The sequence below is a fragment of the Pteropus vampyrus genome, unplaced genomic scaffold, assembly GCF_000151845.1.
Source record: "Pteropus vampyrus isolate Shadow unplaced genomic scaffold, Pvam_2.0 Scaffold48, whole genome shotgun sequence".
NCBI lineage: Eukaryota > Metazoa > Chordata > Mammalia > Chiroptera > Pteropodidae > Pteropus > Pteropus vampyrus.
Window position 1 is genome coordinate 1,874,027 of NW_011888829.1, and position 21,788 is coordinate 1,895,814.

The 21,788-nt window shown below is 46.7% G+C and overlaps 1 protein-coding gene across 1 annotated transcript in view; it reads left to right on the top strand.

The window, feature by feature from the left end:
• The window catches only part of HIPK2 (homeodomain interacting protein kinase 2), a 135,623-nt gene that overhangs the window by 97,659 nt on the left and 16,176 nt on the right, over positions 1–21,788 (top strand). Inside the window, exons 10-14 of the mRNA XM_023530266.1 lie at positions 785–794; positions 1,295–1,437; positions 4,146–4,325; positions 6,994–7,275; positions 18,852–19,096. Of these exons, the coding sequence (XP_023386034.1) occupies positions 785–794; positions 1,295–1,437; positions 4,146–4,325; positions 6,994–7,275; positions 18,852–19,096 (860 nt within the window). The remainder of the gene's footprint in view (positions 1–784; positions 795–1,294; positions 1,438–4,145; positions 4,326–6,993; positions 7,276–18,851; positions 19,097–21,788) is intronic.

Below are 21,788 nucleotides of genomic sequence, written 5' to 3' on the forward strand. Positions count from 1 at the left end.
GTTTGAATTCAGTAAACCTGAAATACAGTTAACTATAATTAACTACCTTGGTAGAAGTGCTCCTTTATTTTATCAACAAACATTTATTAAGCACTTACTGTATAATATGTGGTCCCTGAGCTTTCTGCCTATATCAAAACAGATCAATAAGCAAACAGGCACTATCAAAAAGTATAAGAGATCTCACTGAGCCTCATCTTGCAATGTGAGAAGGATGGACCAGGTGGTGAACTGTCCATTCAGATCTAAAACGTGGTCATATCATTTTTATACCCATCACTGTTTATTAAGCCTTGATTCAAATTTCCAGAAGTGCTTATTTGTGCATATGAGCCAAAATATGCATATGAAACACATACACAGTTTGTAGAACACTACATTATATAAATTACCCAATGTTGGTCATGTCCAGCCTGATGGAAAGAGAGAGAGATATAACTGAGATCCCAAATCTTTAAATTCCTGACCTGCGTTCCTTTATAAGTCCAACTTTGGACAGTTGTGTTCAGTCCAAATCATTTAATGACCAAAGACAAACAGAATCATGATTTGAGGATAGAGAGAGCTTAAAACACAACTCAACACAACACACACACACCTCAGTAAGTCTATTCAAGGAGGAATTGGGAAAGTTCATTTTAGGATTTTTAGAAAAATCTTAAAATTTATGAAGAGTCAAGCTGTGGCTTTCTGTCTTTCATTTTTACTTTGAGGGGTCAAGGAAATTCTCAGTTAAGCTTAAAGTCCTAGCTAAGAATTTTATTTCACACTTGCTTGTTCTCAGATGCAGGCAAGTACCAGGAATTTGGTGATGTCACAATTATGTTAACTTAGAATTCTAAGGATAACACAGTTTGGAACTCTAGATTCTAACTGATAAACAAAAGGTAAGATATTAAATAAAGGCTACTAGATGGAAAACATCTTAAAAGGCAAAGAGTTACCCTTGTATGGCCCCATTTAGCTACTTCAATCTCTTGCACATAGTTGTGTGACAGAATCAATCAATAAATGAACGTTTGGAAACTTTGAGCATTGTTCATTACAGCACATGTAGAAATAAGTCATTCTTCAACACTCACGAATTCCATACAACTCTGCCCATGTACATATTACCTTCTATATAGTTCATGTATGTTCATTTGATCTCCCCTTAACTTAGTTTTTGAGGCCAGAGACCAGGTCTCCACTTTCACATCCATCACAGGGTCTAGCACAGAATAAGTGCTAGACTCATTCGGATTGATCATGTGATTAACAAACATGGTGACGACAAATGCCCTCCACTCTACAGCAGGCCTGGCCGAGTGGAACCCAGCAGATCCTGCTTCCGCCGGCGTGGCAGCAGCTGACTGGAGTGGCCACCCATACATCAGTGCAGCATGCAACTGTGATTCCTGAGACCATGGCAGGCACCCAGCAACTGGCCGACTGGAGGTAAGCAGACGGCAAGCGTGTCTGGGCTGGGAGGCAGGGCCACTGCTAACCTGCAGAGCTGCCGGGCTGGCCTGTACCTGAATTCTCGGATTCGTAGAAAGTGCTTTAAATTAAAAGGAATATTGTGTGGACTATGACTACGATGTAAGGAGAGGTAATTTTTAAATATATGTCCCAGAAAACAAGAAAATCAGCTTCATTATTTTATGGTCAATTGTCACTTGCAACTCAGAATTCAGTTACGTCATTTAATCACCAGTGTAATTCACTGGACATGGCTCTGGATGATTTTCGATTGTTTCTCAGAATTAAATTCCACTCCTAAAAAACAAAGATTTGTTACCAGTGGAAGAATGCAGAGGAGAGTCCCTGAGGCTCCTCAGCAATTCTCGGAAGTGTTCTCAAGGTGTTTTGAGACACAGGCACGCTGGAGTCTTCTCAGCTCCCGGGGCAGGCTTGACAGACAGGGTTTCTTTCAAATGGCAGACTCTGACATGTTTGCTGAGTGCGGCTCTTCGCTTAATAATCATATCTTATAGATTAAAGTCCACTTTCCACAGACCCCGGAGGCATCCGCTGACAACTACCAGCATGCCACATCCTCTGCATGTTTCCAGAACCTCCCCCAACCGACTAGCTGGCTTCCTTACCCACACATCATTCCGTTGTTTTTATGGCCACTTTCCACTTTTCCTTGTACCTCCCGTCCACCCCATCCCAACACCATCACAATGCCTCCCTTCACCAGTGCAGAGCCAAATGGCACACCCCAAGTTGTCCCCAGCTTCCTGAGAGACATTTTGGGCTTCTCTCATTCTTCCCAAACATCAAGGCAGGTCATACCCTTCACCCTCTGAAAGGCTCCATATCAACCATGGGGCCTCCACGCAGTGCTTTTTCTGACCTAAAAGACTATCGTGAATGCAGAGTTCTCAGTAAAACACAGAGGGGTAGAGCAAGAAGCCTCAGTTAAGCCTCAACTGCAGCTTCCTCCATTCCTCCATCCAATTTTCTGACTAGCGAAGATCGTACATAGGCTCTTTCCCATGCCCCAGTCACTTCTCACTCAGTCGAAGCACTTTCAAACCAGGTAAAGCTGGGTTCGATTCTGGCTCTGCATGACCTGAGCAAGTTATTTTAACCTTTATGAGCCTCAGTTTCTTCTTCGGTAGAGTGGGGATAATAAGGCCTACCTCCCAGGATTGTTGGGAGGCTTAAATTAAGATAAAATACAAAGCACTTATCCTGTATTTAACATGTACCATACCTAAATAAATGTTATCTTCCCTTCCCCTACGGGCGCCAGTTCATGCTCAGCAAGACCACCTCCCTCTGTGGCTCAGCAGGAACCACCATCAAGCAGAAAGCTGTTGGACCAGTTGTTTTTTTCCTCACTCCTTCTTCTCCTAAAAGACCACACAGATGCTACACTCATTTTTTCCTTTGTCTTTCAACATTTATGGCTCATTTCATTTCGTCAATGCTCACATACTCATTCATGCCTATTTTCTTATTCCTTACCTCTTCTTATCTCTTTCTTGGTTATCGCAGAAAACACTTGGAGCCTACACTATTTCTTTCTCCATTTCACGTGTGGACCAAAGAACATCCATAATCATGGCTAATAAACACAAGAGAAGTACCAATGCTAGACCTGTATCAAAGGGAAAAGAGAGCCATGTCTGTAGAAGAAATAGCAATGACAAAATAAAGGATCTATAACATCTGTTTCTAAAGTCTGTGTAAATGTCCAAAAGACTCAAAATCTCTACAAAAGTGTCCCCCTTTCTTTTCGTCCTATTTATCCTTTTCTCCAGCTTGCAAAGATAAATTTTATAATATTTTCAAAATTCAAATAAATTCTTCTATCTTTTTTTTAATGTATTAAATGGGCCTTTATGGGCAAGTCTCTGAATTAATGACCACTTTTAATATTTCGGTGGGAAAACAAACCTTTGACCTCTATACGACCCAGATCATAAAAACTTTTGAAACATAACCCATATTCAGTACAATGGCTGCCAGTATTTCTATCAACATGTGTGACTATTATTGATTTTGATGTGCTACCAAACTATGCATGTCTGGTCAACCTTCAATTAATCTAATTGTTCATTCAGCAAGCATGTAATTAATTGGTCAGCTGCTAACATGCCTGAGTATTGTGTTAGCCACCTGAGAGAATTCAAAAGAACGTTAACATTTCCTAACACCAAAAACATATGGCCCCTAGTCTTCAGAGTTTGGTTTTCACATAAACTACAATTTCCTAATTTATAAAATAGTATTGCTAAGATATCCAGCCTACCTCACAAAGTAGAAGAATCCATTGAAGGCCATTTGTAAATTCTATAATAAAATACACAGCACAGTCAGGGGCTTTAAAAGCTGGAGAGAATATGTATCAGCTCTGCCCAGAACTTAAGCCGAGCCCCCTTACCTGGCATTCTTCCCACTTGAAAAGTCCTCTTTCTCACTCCCCAACAAACTGTGCTCTTGCCTCTCCTTCAGAACAGCTCTTAACTGCACCTGGGAAGCTTACCTGATGAGCTCACCTGGCTAGGCTCATCTCTTCAACAATCCCACGGGCTAATGAGAAAACCAACTTATGAGTTTAATTTGGCTTTTAACTGGGGAGACACCTTTATCTTAAAAAGAAGCCGTGCATTTACAAAATAAAGAGCCTTGTTTTCCCACCTCCCTTTCAGGAACACGCATGCTCACGGCAACCATTACAATCCCATCATGCAGCAGCCTGCACTCTTGACTGGTCATGTGACCCTTCCAGCCGCCCAGCCCTTAAATGTGGGCGTGGCCCACGTGATGAGGCAGCAGCCAACCAGCACCACCTCCTCCCGGAAGAATAAGCAGCATCAATCCTCTGCAAGGTAGGTGGTGAGCCTCTCCCCGGAGGCGGGACACCTCGGGGCGTCTCTGACAACGTCAAAGAAACCTCTCGGTGTTGGGGAGTACCCGCACATGCTCAATCCCTGGCGTGGGACAGGGAATAGCCGGCGGAACGCAGCGTACCACGCGGATACCGCTGTGCCACGTGGATAGAGCTAGGATTTGAAGGAGATGCTCGTTCTCAGGCCTGTGCAAGGTGCCCACCTGCCTCTTGCCTCACCATTCTACCGGCCTTGACAGCATCCTAGTCACAGCGCCCCGTGCCAGGGCCTTGAGCGATTCTACACCTTCCACTTGTCTAGAAAATTCCCAGACTCACCTCTGAAGTTCTACTTCGGAAACTATAATAACTTTTCTTTAAATATATTAGAACCATGTGTTTTTTTGTTTTTGTTTTTGTTTTTTTGAAATCTAAGGTCGGAAATATAACCCATGTAGGCTGCTTAAATCTAAGCAATGGTTTTTGTTAGTCCTAGACACCAACCAGCAGAACAGTAATCTCGGCCATTCCCTCTAAATCCAGGCTCATCTCAGTGAACTATTACAAATCAAGATCGACAAGAGGCCACATGCCGTATGATTCCGTATTTATGGCATTTTGGAAAAGGCAAAACTGTGGAGACAGAGACCAGCTCAGGAGTTGTCGGGGGGACTAGGGTAGGAGGTGAGGGGATTGACAGGGAAGGAGCATGAGGGAACTTTTGAGGGGGGATGAAGAAGTTCTGTGTCCAGATTGTGGTAGAGGTCACATCGTCATACAGTCAAAACTCATCAAACATTTCAGAAGGGCGACTTTTACTATATATATACTGCAATAAACCTGACTTTTTTCAAAAAATAAAGATTTCCAAGCACCTCCCCCCCCCCAAAAAAAAAAACACTCAAGGTCAAGATTGTGTTGCTGCAGAATCACTCTACATTCCCGTTCAGCGGCACTGACGTGGAGGTACTCAACTGCTTATTTGGAATAGGTTACTTTAGAGAAGTCCAGTGTATAAAATGTCCAGTAAAGTCTGATTTCCTGCTCCTCATGTAGCCAGGCACCAGCAATGAGGCCTGCTTTTTTTCTTTCCCATGCAGAGATTAATCCGGCAGCCGATTCCCTCGAGTTGTCAATCTTCAAGATTCCCTATTTGGGTGTTGCTGACAACTCGGGGAAATTCATCTCAGATCAGTGGCAGGCCTCCAAAATGCTCTTGTTCAGCAGCTCTGTGATAACACACGCATGTCATTGGATTGGGCAGCAACGCAGGCCGCCATCTCAATCCTCATGCTCTGTCATGCGCAGCTTGATAGGCAATCACACAGAGCACTGGTCCGACTTAGGGCTGACCTTGGCCAGGTAGGAGCAGCAAGAACGCTTAGCCTCCCAAATTTTGAAAAGTCCCTCCGTTGCCTGCTCACCACCCAACTGGCTTTTTGAGGCTCGTTACCAGTGCATTTCAAGATCAATGTAATTATTGTGAAGTTACGTATTTGCCTATTTTTAAGACCAGTGCCTTAGGCAAAACAGCCTGAAAGGCCAGAATTCTCTCCCTTGTTAGGTAGTGCAGCCAGGCATACTTTTCTTTAATAATGCCAATGGAGATATTTTAACTGCTGGAGTAGCGAAAACATAATCTCAAAACTGTAACATATTAGCCATAAAAAATATTCAGGCTTATGGTAAACAGTGATATAGTCTTATCAGTAAAACTTATTACCACCCTCCAAAACGGAACAAGCAACATATCTGATACCAACTAAATAGAAATCTTTTGAAATTTGCCTTTATGGAATTATTTTTATCTTACTGCCATCCCTTAGCTAGAAGGTTGTAGAATCTCTAAGGAAATATTAGAGTCTTTGGTTTCATGATAGGTTGGCTTTGATCTTGCTGTATAGATATGACCAAGGTCAGCAAGGGTTGATGGGGAGGGGAAAAGGTAAAGTATTTTTTTCCCTAAAATTATTGGAAACTACATTGACTATTTTGGTAAGGAATTTTGAGTTTATCAAAATCAAGATTAAAGGGTCCTTTTTTAAGCACACCTTTTCCTCTTACCCTTGTTCCAATTTTTCATTACAATTGAAACAGACCGGTAAGCTTCTTGTGGCGCTCAGGTGTCAAAATCCAGGGGGGAAAGGTTGTTTTTTAATTATGCATACACAGGTACTTTTACGGTCACGTCCCTTTCCCAGAGGAGAAAGGATGAAAAACTAAACTTTCACCAAAGTTAGATCCTTTAGATCCAGAAACTCTTAACGGATGAGTGCTTTAGTTTATCAAATGGTAAACCAGCCATGAGCAAGGAACTCAGGCTTTATGTGGCAAATACTGTTTCTTCTACCTCTCTCTCAAACAAAACCTAAGTACGTTTGGGAGGATGACAAGGTGCAGTCTAGGAAGTCAAGCCTTGACCCTGTAGACGGGGCTGCATTGGGGCAGACACTCTCAGATCCTGGGCATTGCATCCATCCCATAAGGCCAGTCCGGTCCTTGGGCACAGTCCCTCACCTCCTTAGAGCCCTGCCTGCTCCCTTGGTCCTGCATGGAACCAGATCCTGAGAAGCTCAGGCTGGCATCCCTTCTGTGTAGCGACTACCTGAAAGAAAGCTCCCTAGAGGCAGCCACTTCCTCTCTGAGACCGTGTGGCTTTGTCGTTACAGAAATGTCTCCACCTGCGAGGTGTCCTCCTCTCAGGCCATCAGCTCCCCTCAGCGGTCCAAGCGCGTCAAGGAGAACACACCGCCGCGCTGCGCCCTAGTGCACAGCAGTCCGGCCTGCAGCTCCTCCGTCACGTGCGGCTGGGGTGACGGGGCCTCTAGCACCACCAGGGAGCGGCAGCGGCAGACGATTGTCATTCCTGACACCCCCAGCCCCACGGTCAGCGTCATCACCATCAGCAGCGACACTGATGAGGAGGAGGAACAGAAGCACGCCCCCACCAGGTGAGGCCTTGCCATCTGCACACTTCCAGAAAGGACCGGGTCAGGGGTGCGCTGTGGCTGCAGGCTCCCACAGAGAGACAACTATTGGTGGATCCGGGCCGCTTTTCATCATCAAACATGATGGTCCCTCTCTCCTGGCCCCTAAATTGTGGTTATGCCGTGTCCTAGAGTCTTAAACTGATTTCAGGGGAATGTCTGACAGATTTTCCATAATTGTTCAAAGTCAACATAATTTAGAGTCACTTTGGTCTTAAAAAATAGTTATAGGTGCTATGCATTTGGGGGACTTGAGACCATAAAAATCAAGCACACAATGCCTGTGTATTTCAACCCTCGTAAGCTTAAAAAGCTCTGCCTCAGGCTATTGAATTTATTCCCAGTTGGTCAGAATATTTCTCTAATATTGCTTTGGCTCTCTCAGAATTCGAAATAATTGTCCAATTAATCAGAAATTTCTCTGTGCCTGATTAACTCAATCTTTCAAACTGCCAGTTGGCTCTTCACCCAGAGAGCATTACTGTTTATTCCAAAGTAGCAAGAACTCATTTTACTCTCTGTGTGCTTGCTGGGAAGAGGGAAGAAATGTTTATTATATTTCCAAGACTATTAACCCCGGCGCCAGAGTCTCTTTTCCTATGCTTTCCAGCCAGACTTGAGCAGAGTGTGGTTTGCACTTGGGCTGACTGATAGCCCCCAGAACTTGCCCCTCCAGAACAGTCTGTCCCCTGGCCTTCTGTACCCCTGGGGCCTCGGGACCTTCTAGTTCCAAAGCCGCATGCCCCAGCCTTTTGGCTCCTTGCACTGGGACCGAGGACCAGGAAAGGGAGGCCTTCCACCCCCGACACAGCGCTGCCAGTCAGCACGCACCGCATGACCAAAGCAAAGCTTAACGTTCACAATAAGATGTGAATTATTCCTGATTGGATGCAAAATCATTAATTAGTCATCCCAAACCCTTTTGATTAGATAATAAGTTCCCACACTTGTCATTATGAAATATACAGATAGAGTAAAACATTCTCACTGTAGTTACTCCTGCGTGAGCATTCCCTTCCCATCTTCATAATGAACTCGTATTTTGTTTTTTTATGATAAGGCTAGTGTATGTCTCATTCAAGTGTCCTCTATCCTCAACTAATGGCTCAGCCTGATCTTCAGTGTGTCTCAGAGAAGAATATAAAGGCGCACTTCTGGTCCTAGCATTGTTCCAGGGGCCGGAGGGGCCACAGGGTCAGGAGACCAGGCACAGTGCTTCGCTCCCCACCTGCCTATTCCAGGACTAGCCTGTTTCCTTTTTGATAACAACCCCAAGTTGAGTCAATACTCTGACCTCCCCAGTTCCTCGTGTCCCCCGGACCAGGAATATTACGGGCTCAGGTGGTCCTTCACAAAGAGAGAGAGACCCTGGCCTGGAGCAGCCAGCCCACGCATTCGTTCGTAGCATTGGGCATAAGATGCGCCCAACAGCCTCGCACAGCCCTTTGCCAGAACTGGAAGAAAGCAGAAGCAATCTAAAAACATGACAGTCGACTAGATTGGAATATCATTTTTGAAGTATGAGATTTGAATTGACACGGGCTCTTGACGCATATGCTCAGGAGAGAATTGCCTGGCACGTCTGAGGAAAAGGAAGATGAGGGTGGCGTCTCTCCACCAATCAGAGCTGCCAGGGCTACGAGCGCTAAGCAAAGCCGAAGCACAGCCTGCTCCCGCAGCAGTCCCCAAGGACCCAGAAAGAGACAGAACTGAAGTGCTGGGCGGCATGCGAGGACCAAGATCTAAACGACTCGAGACTTAGGAGAGGGCAGGGGAGAAGCCGAGGGTCAGGCACACAGGTGAGGAACAGCCACCAGTAGCGACAATGGGCCACTGAGCCCCAGAGCTTCATAAAATGAAAAACGCAGGGGACTTCCTGCCTGTGCAGGATAATGAAATGTACCAGGGACGGTACAACACGTAGGGGGAGCTGCAGACTGAGACCGGAGAGTCGTCGTGCAGGGTCGCAGCTGTCGACAGTTGTGACCGGAGGCTTATGGGATGAAACGATAGTGTTTTCTGGAACGATCAAATGACCGTTGACTTAAAAAAGTGTTATATAAGACCCCGGAAGACAAGAAAATGTATTTAAATCTGAGTAGGATAAAACTAAAACCAGTAGCTGTTTTATTTACAGAGAAACAACTGTGTAACGTGATCGTGTTATTGTGACTATATTTTGGAATAAGAGAAAAATGGAGGGAGTTTGTCATTATTTATTCTTAGAAATAAGAATTATCGTAAAATTTAACACGGTAAATATTTATTGGCCCCACTAGTGTAAGACATTATGCTAGGAACTGCAGATGTTACATAAATAATGTGGACAGTCTCTGTCCTCAGGAGGTTTGCAAGATAGGACTTGTACAAATCATTATAACACAAAATAGAGTATCAGTCCCATAAAAACTAGCAAAGGGCTATGGGGATGCAAAGGGAAAATAGCTTGTGGAAACAGCAGCAGAGACGGGGCTTTTTAAGGCAGAAGGTCCGGACAGGGGCGGACAAACAGGAGAAGCAGGGGTGAGAGGTGTGCAGAGCCTCAGGCGGGATAGGAACAGGAGCGCGGGGGGCAGCTGGTCAGAGACAGGAGGCAAGGAAGGAAGGGAGTTCAGAACAGAAAGGGGGCTTTGGGGGCTTCTCTTGGATGGAGGTGGTCAGCTTTGTCAGAGGTACCGTGGAGCTCATGAGAAAGCATCAGTCTGTACCCCCAAACGCAACCCAATGGGTAGCCACTCGGCCACTCGTCACTAGAAGCTTCTGTAGGTCGTCAGCACTCAGTATGAATGGCGGAGACCTCCCTCCTTGCCTCTGATCTCTCTTGTGCCCAAACCCGATCTCTCCTGTGCCCTGAACATCTAGATTCTGATCTGCTGAGTTCACGACCCCGTTGCCTGTTGGCTGCTCACCCGAGTCTGGCATGTTTAGTTTCCAGGGCTGGCCCTGTAACTCTGCCTGGAATACTGACTACTCCCCTGTGGGTCTCAGCCTCAATACCAGCCACAGAGTGCGGGGGCCGGCGATGCTCATGGGGGTAGTAAGTGCAGGATCCGGTGGCAGTGCCTCCTCCACTAATGTGTCTTTTAGCACCAATGTGAGACCAATTATGGTAAACGCACATTTTTAGACCTAATTGCGGGTGTCACTAAATCTCCAGGACCAGATAACATTGCCTAGAATTTTTAGAGGAATGCCAAGGCACAGTTACTATTCCTGACCCCCAGTATGTGGCACTGTTGGTGGCCAGAGCAGAAGGATGGTCAGCAGCCCCCACTTCTAAGGATGACTCGAGCCTGGGGGGCAGGCTGGAAGTGAGCGAGTTGAAGGGGAGGGATCAACAAACATTTGCCAGGTGTTTTCACCTGTACGGTCTCATGCGTCCTTTGATGGGGTGCACAAGACCTATAGTTCTAGTCCCATTTGATAGATGAGGAAACTGAGCCCCAGGAAAGTTAAGCGGCTCACCCAAATCAATAAAAGTTCTAAATAGCAGAATTGGCGGTCTTAGTTACTGGCAGAAATAACTGATTTCTCTTCAGTCATTAATTCAACTAATATAAATTCTGCCCTGCCCCTTCCTCTATCCACCACCATGCCCACACGTCTGTAACTACTGTGTGCAGGGCAACAGGCCAGGGCTATGGGGACCGGAGCGTCATCCACAGAGCCCCAGCTGGATGCCAGGCATCTGTCAGCACTGGGGCTCAAGCAGCGAGAAGGGCAGAAATCAGGTCTTCTAATTCTCTGAGAACATTTTTTAAAAGTGAAGAGGCCGAGAAAGACCCAGCGGCCTCCTTCCCAGTGAGTTGCTGTTGGACTAGGGGACCCTGTAGTCATGGCTCGAGAATGAGCCCATAAAGACAGAAAACAAACTAAACATATTTTTCGGGGGTTAAGTTAGTAAAAACCAGTCTTGTTTTAAATATATTTATAAATGATTTTGCATAGAGGAGCATTTAACTGCCTACTCATGTTGAATAAGCCATCTTTTTTCCCTTAAAATCGCCTTGGACAAAGTTTACAGGTACGCATCTTATTCACACCCTCTGCTAACCTTGCCTTGCGATGCAACTGTCTTTTGAGACCACATCGCAGAACTTTTGGTCCTAAGGGTAGTTTTTAAATTATGTGACCAAAGGGACCCATTGCAGCTGATCAGCTAGACATCGTTTCGTCCAGTCTCCATTATTTATTCATTCATTCATTCGATTACCTGGGTGTTTCTGGTGGACGGGTTTTGTTTTCCTTAGAGCACCAGGACACTGCCACATTCTGCATCACTTCGCATGTGTCAGCAGCTGCTCAGAATATTACAGCTAATGATACCAAAATGTAAACTGCAAGAAAATTGATCCAAAAATGTCACTCAGTCTTTTAGACGTGGAAGTAGGTTCTTGGATCACTCTACAAATGTTTATATTTTAAAAATTTGATCCAACATGTTCTTTATACTAAATTGAAAATCTGGAGAAATTATTTTAGAAAAGACACAGGAAACTGATAAACTGTCGCTCCAAAGACTTTGGCCTGAAAAAATTGTATCCGGTTAGCAGAAGGGGAAGAAACACACACATTTATTATTACTTGGGCAAAATGAACCCGAAATGAAATTCGTTTCGATTGCTACCTACAACCAGGAGGCTCACCTCATTCCTGCTGTTGATTAATAAGCTACCGAGAGCCAACACAGTGTGCTGTGGAGGCATCGGATTCAAGCTGAGTGAGGGAACAGAGAACCTGGACCTACAATGTCATTTGAAGGGGCTTCATTGTTTCACAGTCTTAAGTTACAGCACTCCCCACAGTTGAACGAGATTTCAGTCATATTCCTCGACTCAGGAGATGGGAGGGTGTTCTGTCAAGCCAGCCTCACCACATCCTGTTTACAGGGCTTTCTTGCAAACACGCCAATGGTCGAGTAGCGTGGTTAAGGGGCTGTGTTTTGAAGAGACATTGTACAGTGCTGTGCGTACAATGTGACAGCTCATCCCAACACTTCAGCGCATTACAAAGCCATCGCTGACATTCTCCTGGTTTCCTCGTTGCCGTCCACAGGGCAGAGGGAGGAGGGGGTGAGAGAGGGTTAGCTAGCACAGGGCAGAGCCGGGCTTGGTGGGTGGTGGACCTAGTGTGATCTGCAGAAGAATGTGGAAAACAAGCACATGCTTCCGCTGTGTATGATGGGGTGAGGACCGACTAGACGGCTATTCATGGTTCTTTCTGGGCCCTGTTTGTGATTTCTCTAGAAGGTAATAGTGTAAAAAATGACTTTAATAGTGTTATTACATGTGTGTATATATATACACACGTACACATGCATATAAATGTGTGGATAATATAATCTGAATGGAATATGTGCACCAAATTTAAAACGTAGATATTTTGGTTCTCACTAATGACTTTAAGCTGGGAGCACATAGTCCCTCTCTTCGCATGTAAGTCTGGTGGAAAGCAATCAACTGTGTATTTCTAGTTGGGTGAAGGGGAAATGGGAACAGCACAGCGCGCAGTACTCACCTCGGTGAAGGTGGCCAGGCCAGCGGCTCTCACCTTCATGAGCTGGGACAGCTGTCAGTGCTTGGAGACAATCCCATGCTTAGAGAAGACCACCACCACCGAATATAGCCCTGGGGCACCAAGAGGAGCTTCAGTTAGTTTACATTCTCAGTGTTCCTGGCGGCTAGGACGGGTAGGGCTAAAAGAAATAGTTTAGCATAGTGATTAAGAGTGAGGGCAGGTCTGGACAATTCGGTCGCAAGAAAACTGATAACTTAATCCAAAAATGAGCTAAGGACCTGAATAGACATTTCTCAAATGAAGACTTGTAAGTAGCCAATAACTATATGAAAAATGCTCAACATCAATAGTGACCAGGGAAATGTAATTCAAAACCACAATGAGATATCACCTCACACCTGTCAGGATGGCTATTTAAAAAAAAAAAAAAAATATAACAAATGTTAGTAAGAATGTGGAGATAAAAGGAACCCTTATATACTGTTGATGGGAATGTAAATTGGTGCCACCACTACAGAAAACAGTATAGAGGTTCCACAAAAAAATTAAAAATAGAACTACCATGATCCAGCAATCCCACTTCTGGGTATTTATCCAAAAGATTGAAATCAGAGCCTCAAAGAGATATCTGCACGCCCATGTTCATTGCAGCATTATGCACAATAGCCAAGATGTGGAAACAGCCTAAGTGTCCATCAGATGAACAGACAGACGAATGGATAAAGAAAATGTGGCGTGTCTATCCACTGGAATGCTATTCAGCCTTAAAAAGAAATTCTGCAACATGCAAAAAACCTCTTCTGTGAGGTATCTAAGAGAGTCAAATTCAGGGAATCAAGGAGTCGAATCTCAGAGGCCAGGGGCTGGGGAGGAGGGGGATGGGGAGTCACTAACCAGTGTGTATAACTTTCAGTCAAGCAAGACGAGTAAATTCTAGAGACCTGCTATATGACATTGTGCCTGTAGTCGACAATGTTGTGTTGTACACTTAAAATTTTAAGTAGATCTCACATTAAATATTCTGATCACAATAAAATAACATTTTTAAAAATAAATACAGCTAAGACCATACTTGGTCGGTCTCTCTCTCTCTCTCTCTCTCTCTCTCTCTCTCTCTCTCTCACACACACACACACACACACACACACACACACACATCCTAGCTCTTGGTTCAAACCTGAACTACAGTAGTTGTTATACATCCAATAAATGTTACCTATACTTAGTAATCAGTGTCGTAGTAATCGAAGAGTAGTGTTTTTCACTCATGGCATTGACTCCCTGGGATCAGAGTGGAATTAGTCGTGGAAGGTTTACTGGTGGAGATGAGTTTTGACCCTGGTCCTGAAGGATGGGATTGACCCAGATTGGCAGAGAAATCAGAAACACGGTGCAGATGGGGGCCCACAGGGAAGGGTCATGGGTTTGTAGCTGATCCTCCAGCAGTGTTGTCTCTGTTGGGGCTGATCATTTCTTAGCTCCTTATTTCTTTTTGTCATTTTAAAATGATGAAAATCGTCTATTGCCATGACAACACAATGCAGCCGTGAACTCTGGCAGCTTTGTTCTTTATTCAGAAGTGATGTTCTGTCAAGACCATTTAAACAAATATTTCTCATTCTGCTTACTCTGTCTCTCCCTTCCATTAACCAATTCATAATGGGATTGATAAGCGATCAACAATAATTAGACACTACGGTGGAATGAATCCCAGTCAAATCGATAACATTTGAGCCTAAAGACTCAAATAATAATGTCAAGTAATGTCAAATATGTGCTCGTTTTTAAAGTGACTCATTTAGCAGCTTCCTGTTTGTTCTATAATCTGCATAGAGTGTTCAGGTAGAGCACAGAGGTTTCTAACAATAGAAGAGATTAAAAACAGCTATCAGATTAATTCACCATTTCCAGACCTAACACATGTAAACCCAGAAAGGTAGATAAAGCAGCACTGGACTGTGTTGTACCTGTGTGTTCATCGGGCGTAGGGATGTCCCAGCTCCAGCAAAAAGGACCCACGCAGTTCGTAGAGGCTTCATCCCACACTCTTGGGTAGATGCCACGACAGGGACACACAGGATTCCTCAGCCTTTTCAACGCAGAGGCCTTCTACCTGTTGGGTTTCCGTCAGGCGATGGCTGAGATCTGACAGGTCATCTAGACCAAGTTTCAGCTGTTTTGAGACCTGCCAGGAAGCCATGCTTCCGTGACAGGGAGCTCACTGATTCACGAAGTGGCCGTCGTAGGTTCAGTTAGTTCCACTTGTCAGAAAATCCTTACTCATATTGAGCTGAAGCTTCTCCACAATTTCCAAATTTGAGTGAAGAATTTGGAGTGTGTTCGAATTTTATTACAACTTGGCCAAAATTAGTGTTGTGTGTGTGCTATTCTTATTTTCTAAACTACCCAGAACCTGAGGAAGATGTGGTCAGCAGGAATTGGCTGCATCTAGAGCCACATGTAAGGGACTTATTTCCTTTCCAGATTAGGAGTAAACCAAATCCTGTTAAGTGTCTTTAATAATAAATCTTTAAGTCAGGAGAAGGGCCCTCACAGTGGATCCTTCAGTGCTGCTCTCCCTGAGGGATTTCATAGCGCTGGAGCTGGAGGGATGTCTGGGGGGCACACCAGTATAGACAGCGGAACCAGGGCACACCAGTCTCAGTTCTTGGTGTGCCCCGCTCCACCCCCAGACCACGCACTTGCAACAGAACGCGTCTGCAGTCTGTGAGGTGACCGACAAGCCACTGTGTGTTCCTGTCAATCACGCCAAACCAGCTGTGACCGAAGCCGAGCGTGAAGGGCAGGGCAGCACCATCTCCCTGCATCCCCTCGGGAACTGGGAGCTACATGGTCATGCCTCCCAGGCCGCTAACCCGCCCTGGGACCCCTTGGTGGGGGTGCAGGAGGAGGAGAGGCAGGTTCCCTTCCATAGCATCTCGCTACGCAGCAGACCAGGCACGGAGGGAGGTCCACTCCCCTGCCCAGCCCCGCCCGCCACAGCAAACAGGTGCGGGCTTCGCTTGTCTTTGTGTTTCTGAAGCAGCTCTCCTCCCTTCCAGTGCTCCCTCCTCCTGATTCCAGAGCTTTCCGCGGGTCCTGCTGCTCTTGGGTTCCTTCTCCCGATCTTATAGCCTCAGGGATCTTTGTTGGCGCCCAGCTTTCCTGTTCCAGATCTTAATGCCCACCCCCCACACTAATGCCATTTGCTTTTTTGTTTCTGAACAAGCATCTGGACTTCTAAAAAATCGAGACGCAATTCACATGCCATATAGTTCGCTCATTTAAAGTATATAATTCAGTGGGTTTTTGTATATTACATTAATTTTTTAAATTGTGGTAGAATATATATATAACACATAATTCGCTGTTTATTTTTAAGCATACGATTCATTGACATTAAATGTGTTTGCCACTATTTCCAGCACTTTTCCATCACCCCAAGCAAAGTCTTTGCCCACGAGCAACAACTCCCTGCTCCTCCCTCCCCCAGCCCCCAGTCACCTCTAACCTGCTCTCTGTGTGAATTCGCGTATTCTAGGTACCTCATGTAAGTGGAATCGTACAGTATCTGTCTTTTTGTGTCTGGCTTTTTTCACTTAGCATGATATTGTCAGGTATATCTATACTGTGGCACTCATCAGGACTTTATTCGCTTTAATGGCTGAATAGTATTCCATTGTGTGGATATACCACGTGTTGATGGACGCTTGGGTTATTTCCACCTTTTGGTGACTGTGAATAATGCTGTTGCGAACACCGGCGTGAGGCGTCTGTCTGCGTGACTACTTTCTGTTCCTTTGCGTACGTACCTGGGAGCGGAATTGCTGGGTCACATGGTAACTCTCTGTTCAGCTTTTTCAGGAGCAAGCGTATACATTTAAACGGTTATAAGTGGAAAGTGTAGGTCTTTATTATTAAAATTTATTTTATCAAAGTTAATGTGGAGAGATATAAATATATGCTCATTCCTCGCTTTCTTTTGCGTTCTTAGCAATTATCATCTGTTCAAATCATTTGACAGTTCATCGTGGAAGGCTTTGTGACATCCATTATTCTCTTTAACTCATTATTTTAAAGCTTTCACTGTTTAACTTGTCATGTTTTTATACAGTTCCCCACTGAGATTTTAATCTCCTCCCGGGCAGAAACATGTATTTCTTTGTTCAGAAATTCCCTGTAGCACCTGGCATAGACCTCCAGGATATCTAACTGATGAGTTTCAATTTCTTTCATATCAATCTTCTACTTTATTCATAGACTGGGAACTTTTCCAGCAAGTCCGTGCCTTATTATAATTTATTCTGGGTACATATTTTGCAAACGTGTTTTCACATGTTAAATAAGGTACCACAACTAATAGTAATAGTAATAATAGCAGCTAATTTTTATAGAATACTTACTATACGTTATGTACTTTTCACGTATTTTCTCCTTTAATTCTCAAAACAGACATGAAATAGCCACTATTATCTATATTTTACTGATAAGGAGACTGAATCACTCAGGTTGAGTAGTTGCCCAAGGCCATGTCCAAGGCCACACCACCCGCTGGTGCTAACATGGCCATCTGGCTGCAGGGCCCGTGTTCTTATCCACGGACACAGTTAGGGAGGAACCCTTCTACCCTGAACGGGGAGGACAAAATGTGCAGCCACTAGATTGGTTATCCAGTCCAGGTGTCAGTACTGTGGGAAGCGGGGGGCCAGACCTGTGGGCTCCCCGCCCAGCGCCTCCAACCTTTTTGTGGGTTAGCAGGCCTGCTGTCCTTCCACTCACTGTCTGCCTGGCCGCCTGTGGCACCTGGGTTTGCCCACTTTTCTGCTGCCCTTAGGGGGCAGAGAACGACCTCGGAAAGAACCTGGCCTGTGACCGGCCGTGTGACCTTAGCCAAGACACCTCGGAGCTTTTGGCATCCCGTTAGTCCTCTATAAATACCAGCTTCTCTTGGCAACTTAGTTGGAAACTGACCATCTTACTTAGGCAATTGATCTTTCTTAAAAATAGATGGTCAATATACAAAAATAGGTGAAAATCCATTTTTAAAGCCTTCAGAGTAAATAACAAATTTCATATTCATCATCTCACCTGCCTCTCGCTGAGCTTGGAGGCACATAGAATCGGTTCCCAAAGTAACCACATAAACACAAATATCTCCGGGGAGAAAACAGCCTGGTCAAGAGCCATCCGAAGCTGGTTCCTCCCCTTCGGCGTGTTAAGTTGCAGGCACAGGATGAAGAGCAGGGGTCGAGAGCCACTCCCTCGTAGGTATCCTCCCGGCAGACGCCCCTCTGACCTCGCTTCCATTCAGTGCTGTCTCCTCCCTGGTCCAAGCGCCAAGCCGCCCCTGAGAAGGGAACTCGGGGGTGCTGGGGGGCCTGCAGCACCCAGACACCCCACGCAGCACCCTCACAGCAGAGAGATGGCCGGGTGTCGAGTCCAGCTCCGATTTCCCCTCCTCAGCACATCTGAACTGTGTTGTGGGCTCCGCCTCCTCGGAACCTCGCATTTCCCACCCGCCCCTGCACCCTGGTTTCTCTCGGGTGTTCCATCCCTGTGCTGAAGTTCGCTGGATCCCCCGGCCCCAGCTTAAGCTCGTGCTGACCCCGCCCAGCAGTGTTGTTCTCAGACCGGGCCCTCGGGTGGCCTGGGTCTTGCCGGGCTCTCTCTGTTCACGCGGATGACCCTTTCTGGTGGCGCAGAGGGCATTGCCATGCCATGCTGGGTGGCTGGTGCCTCTCCCACTGAGTTCTATGGAGCGGGGAGAGCCCAGGCCCACCCGGAAGCTTCCCACTCCCTGGTTTCCAGAAGCACCTGTAGGCCCAGCGCCAGCCCTTTCTCAAGTCTTCATATGTCCCCCTCTACCTGTTAGACAGGTGACACTCACGTGCCCTGCCTCTCCGTTAGGGTCATGGAGTGAGCACCGAAGTCCCACTGCTGCCCCCTCTCACGCTCCGCTTCCTTCCCCTGCCCCAGGGGACTGACAGCGGCTTTTCAGTCCCAGTGTCTCCCTCTGTTTTCAGCACTGTCTCCAAGCAGAGGAAAAACGTCATCAGCTGTGTCACGGTCCATGACTCTCCCTACTCCGACTCCTCCAGCAACACCAGCCCCTACTCCGTGCAGCACCGCGCCGGGCACAACGCCAGCACCTTCGACACCAAGGGGAGCCTGGAGAATCACTGCACCGGGAACCCCCGAACCATCATCGTGCCACCCCTGAAAACCCAGGCCAGCGAAGTGTTGGTGGAATGCGACAGCCTGGTGCCAGGTAATTTGGGGCCTGCTGGAGACTGGTTCTCCTGTTTTCTGCTACTAGCAGTTTTGTTACGTGAGAGCTGATAAGCGCGGCTGATTGCGGAGCCACAGTAGGATTCTGCTTAGCATCCCGTCTTATGAGCAGCATTTTCGTTTTTTCATTCTGTAATTACTACCTCACTGCCTTTGCGGTGGCTCTCCCTCTGACTTGGTTGATGAATATAAAATAAACACTGCCTCGTTCCTTAATCCACCTATCTGGAATGACACCCGCTGTGGGGAGTTGCTGACCGACTTCCGGTGTCACTCCCTCCAAGAGGCCCTGGTGGTGGGGACCGCCGTGTGGGAAGAACCTCTTCGAGGCTTGGTCCCCGAGGGTGAAACAGGCTCTTCTCACTTCTCCTGGGACGTCACGTGGGAGGATGGGGAATAGCAGATGTGCTTCTCCCCCACACGCTGCTTGATTAAAAGGACCCCTTCCGTCCCATGCAGCTCGTTGTGGAAGAAAGAGGTTTAACCTCCTCCAGACAGCTAGCGCCTCAGCCCAGATTTAGTAGCATCTATTCAGCATCTCCCTTGCTCAGGCTCGCCGGTGGGAGAATTTGGGGACCAACGCAGAAGAAATCTGCACGTCCTGCTCTTCTGCCACAAACCGTCACCATCCGGGCCAGTCAGTGCCCTCGCGATAGCACCATTTAGGAGGAAGGGGATACGGCGTGCCGAACGATTTTGTTTAGACGTGAGAAGCTGTCGTTCATTAGCTGTTATGTACTCACCCTGTCTGTACTCTGGGCAGCTCCCTCAAACGTGGTGCTCCAGGGGACCTTGGAACCTTCCTGGGGTGGGCGCCATGGGTAAGGCCCACTCGGCCTGGGCGAGTTAGGCACTGCCCCAAGGATGACCCGAAGGTGAGGGATACAATTCAGGACGGGGTCTTTGAAGACTTGCCCAGCCCAGTGCCATAGACCATTCCACATGGTATTGAGCTTGAGGACTTCTCTCCCCCAGAACCTCTGACTACCCAGGCAAGGACGATAGTGGACACCTTGGCAGGAAGCCGCACTGTCCAGCAGCGACCACAGGACCCTTTAGCAAACCCAGGAGTTCACCCAGGAGACGGCTCCTCAAAGAAGGGGCCCTCAGTACTTCTGCTCAGATATCCCTCAAATTGTTTAAAACTATATCTGTCACACCGCTTTACACTTAAGTATTTGCAAAGGGCCTAATTTCTGTCACGTCCTATATCGTTTCATTATTTAAGTACTTGAACTACGTTTGTCAAAACCTTGAAACTATAGATTCAGCCCATTTAATACATGGAAATGCTGCCTCATGCCTAAGGTGAAGCTGGCTTCACCTCTGACAGAAAACGGCTTCACCTCTGACAGAAAACGTCTTCCCTGTGACAGCCACCTCCTGCCACCTCTTGCTGAGTTTTATCTCATGAGTGGACGGGCGGGGCAGGGAGTCTGCAAAGAGTTCGAAGCCTGAGTAAAACGAGCCTGGACAGCCAGCCTTGCATGTTTCACACCTAACAGACGGCTTGGCTTTGCTCTCAAGGCACCGTCCCTCAGGAGCTGTCCATTCTAGAATGATTCCATTGGGGTCCCCTTAGTCTCACACTGGGAGTCGCTGCACTGTGTTAACATCCAGGACAGTGAGAGTCAGGACGTGGTGCAGGCGCCTCTCTGGAAGGTGACAAAATGGTGACAAGAGCTACCGAAACTGGAAGGCCACTAGTCCGACCCCAGGGGAGGGCCACCTTTGCCCAGCATGACTCAGCAGTTTTCAGTCTTCGGAAACCTCAAAGGTGAGCATCAAGAGAGGACAGCTCCGTGGAGTCCGTAGCTTACACCTTTCGGGCTACATTTCCATCATCACCCATTGCACCGTGTGTGGCAGGTGGCAGTTTGAGCACCTGCCCCCACTGCATTTCCACAAGGACTGCGTCATGTCTAAAGTAAAAGAGAAAGTTACCTGAATAGCCGAGAACCTCTGGGAAATATTTCCAACAACAACAGAAAAAAATGGAAGGTCATTCTCAGTAAAGCTGCTGGCTCTAAGGCACTGGTTTTGCCATCTCTGGAAGACCCCACGGCCTAATTTCCCACAGTCTTTCTAGCGACGGGTAAGAGGCAGGAAGGAACGTTGTTCTGCTGCCTGCCCGTCCACCGACTGTGGTGTTTCTCAACTCTAATATCTACCCTTAGCTGTTAAACCAACCTAGGCGCAGAAAAATCAGGGAATCAGCCCTCCCCAGCTTCCTGGCGCCCAGTTGACTCATCCAGGCCGGGGTGCAAACCGGTTGGAGCCACGCCAGCTGGAGCTTCCAGCCCACCCCAGTCAGGACGAGCGCTGTGCGGCCACAGTTCATCCCTACATCCCTCCTCCTGGGGTTCCCAGCTCAGAAAGGGTCCTTGAGGGTTTCTTATGTATCCTCTTGGGTTAGTTATGGTTCTTTTGGAAAGCAACAGAAGGAACTCTGCTATGCGTTAACACAAATGAAGAATTTACTGGAGGGATGCGGGGCTGAGGGAAAATTCAACAACCAGGTCCCAGGCGGGGGTAGGGGCCAGAACTCCTGGTTCCTGGGCCGCTGGAGGCCTGATGCCTGGTCCCTGGGCACTGCTTCTCCCTGACCCTGCGACCCCCAGGATGTGGTTGTCCAGCTTGGAGCAGACACCTGTTCCTTGAGCATCAGCTTT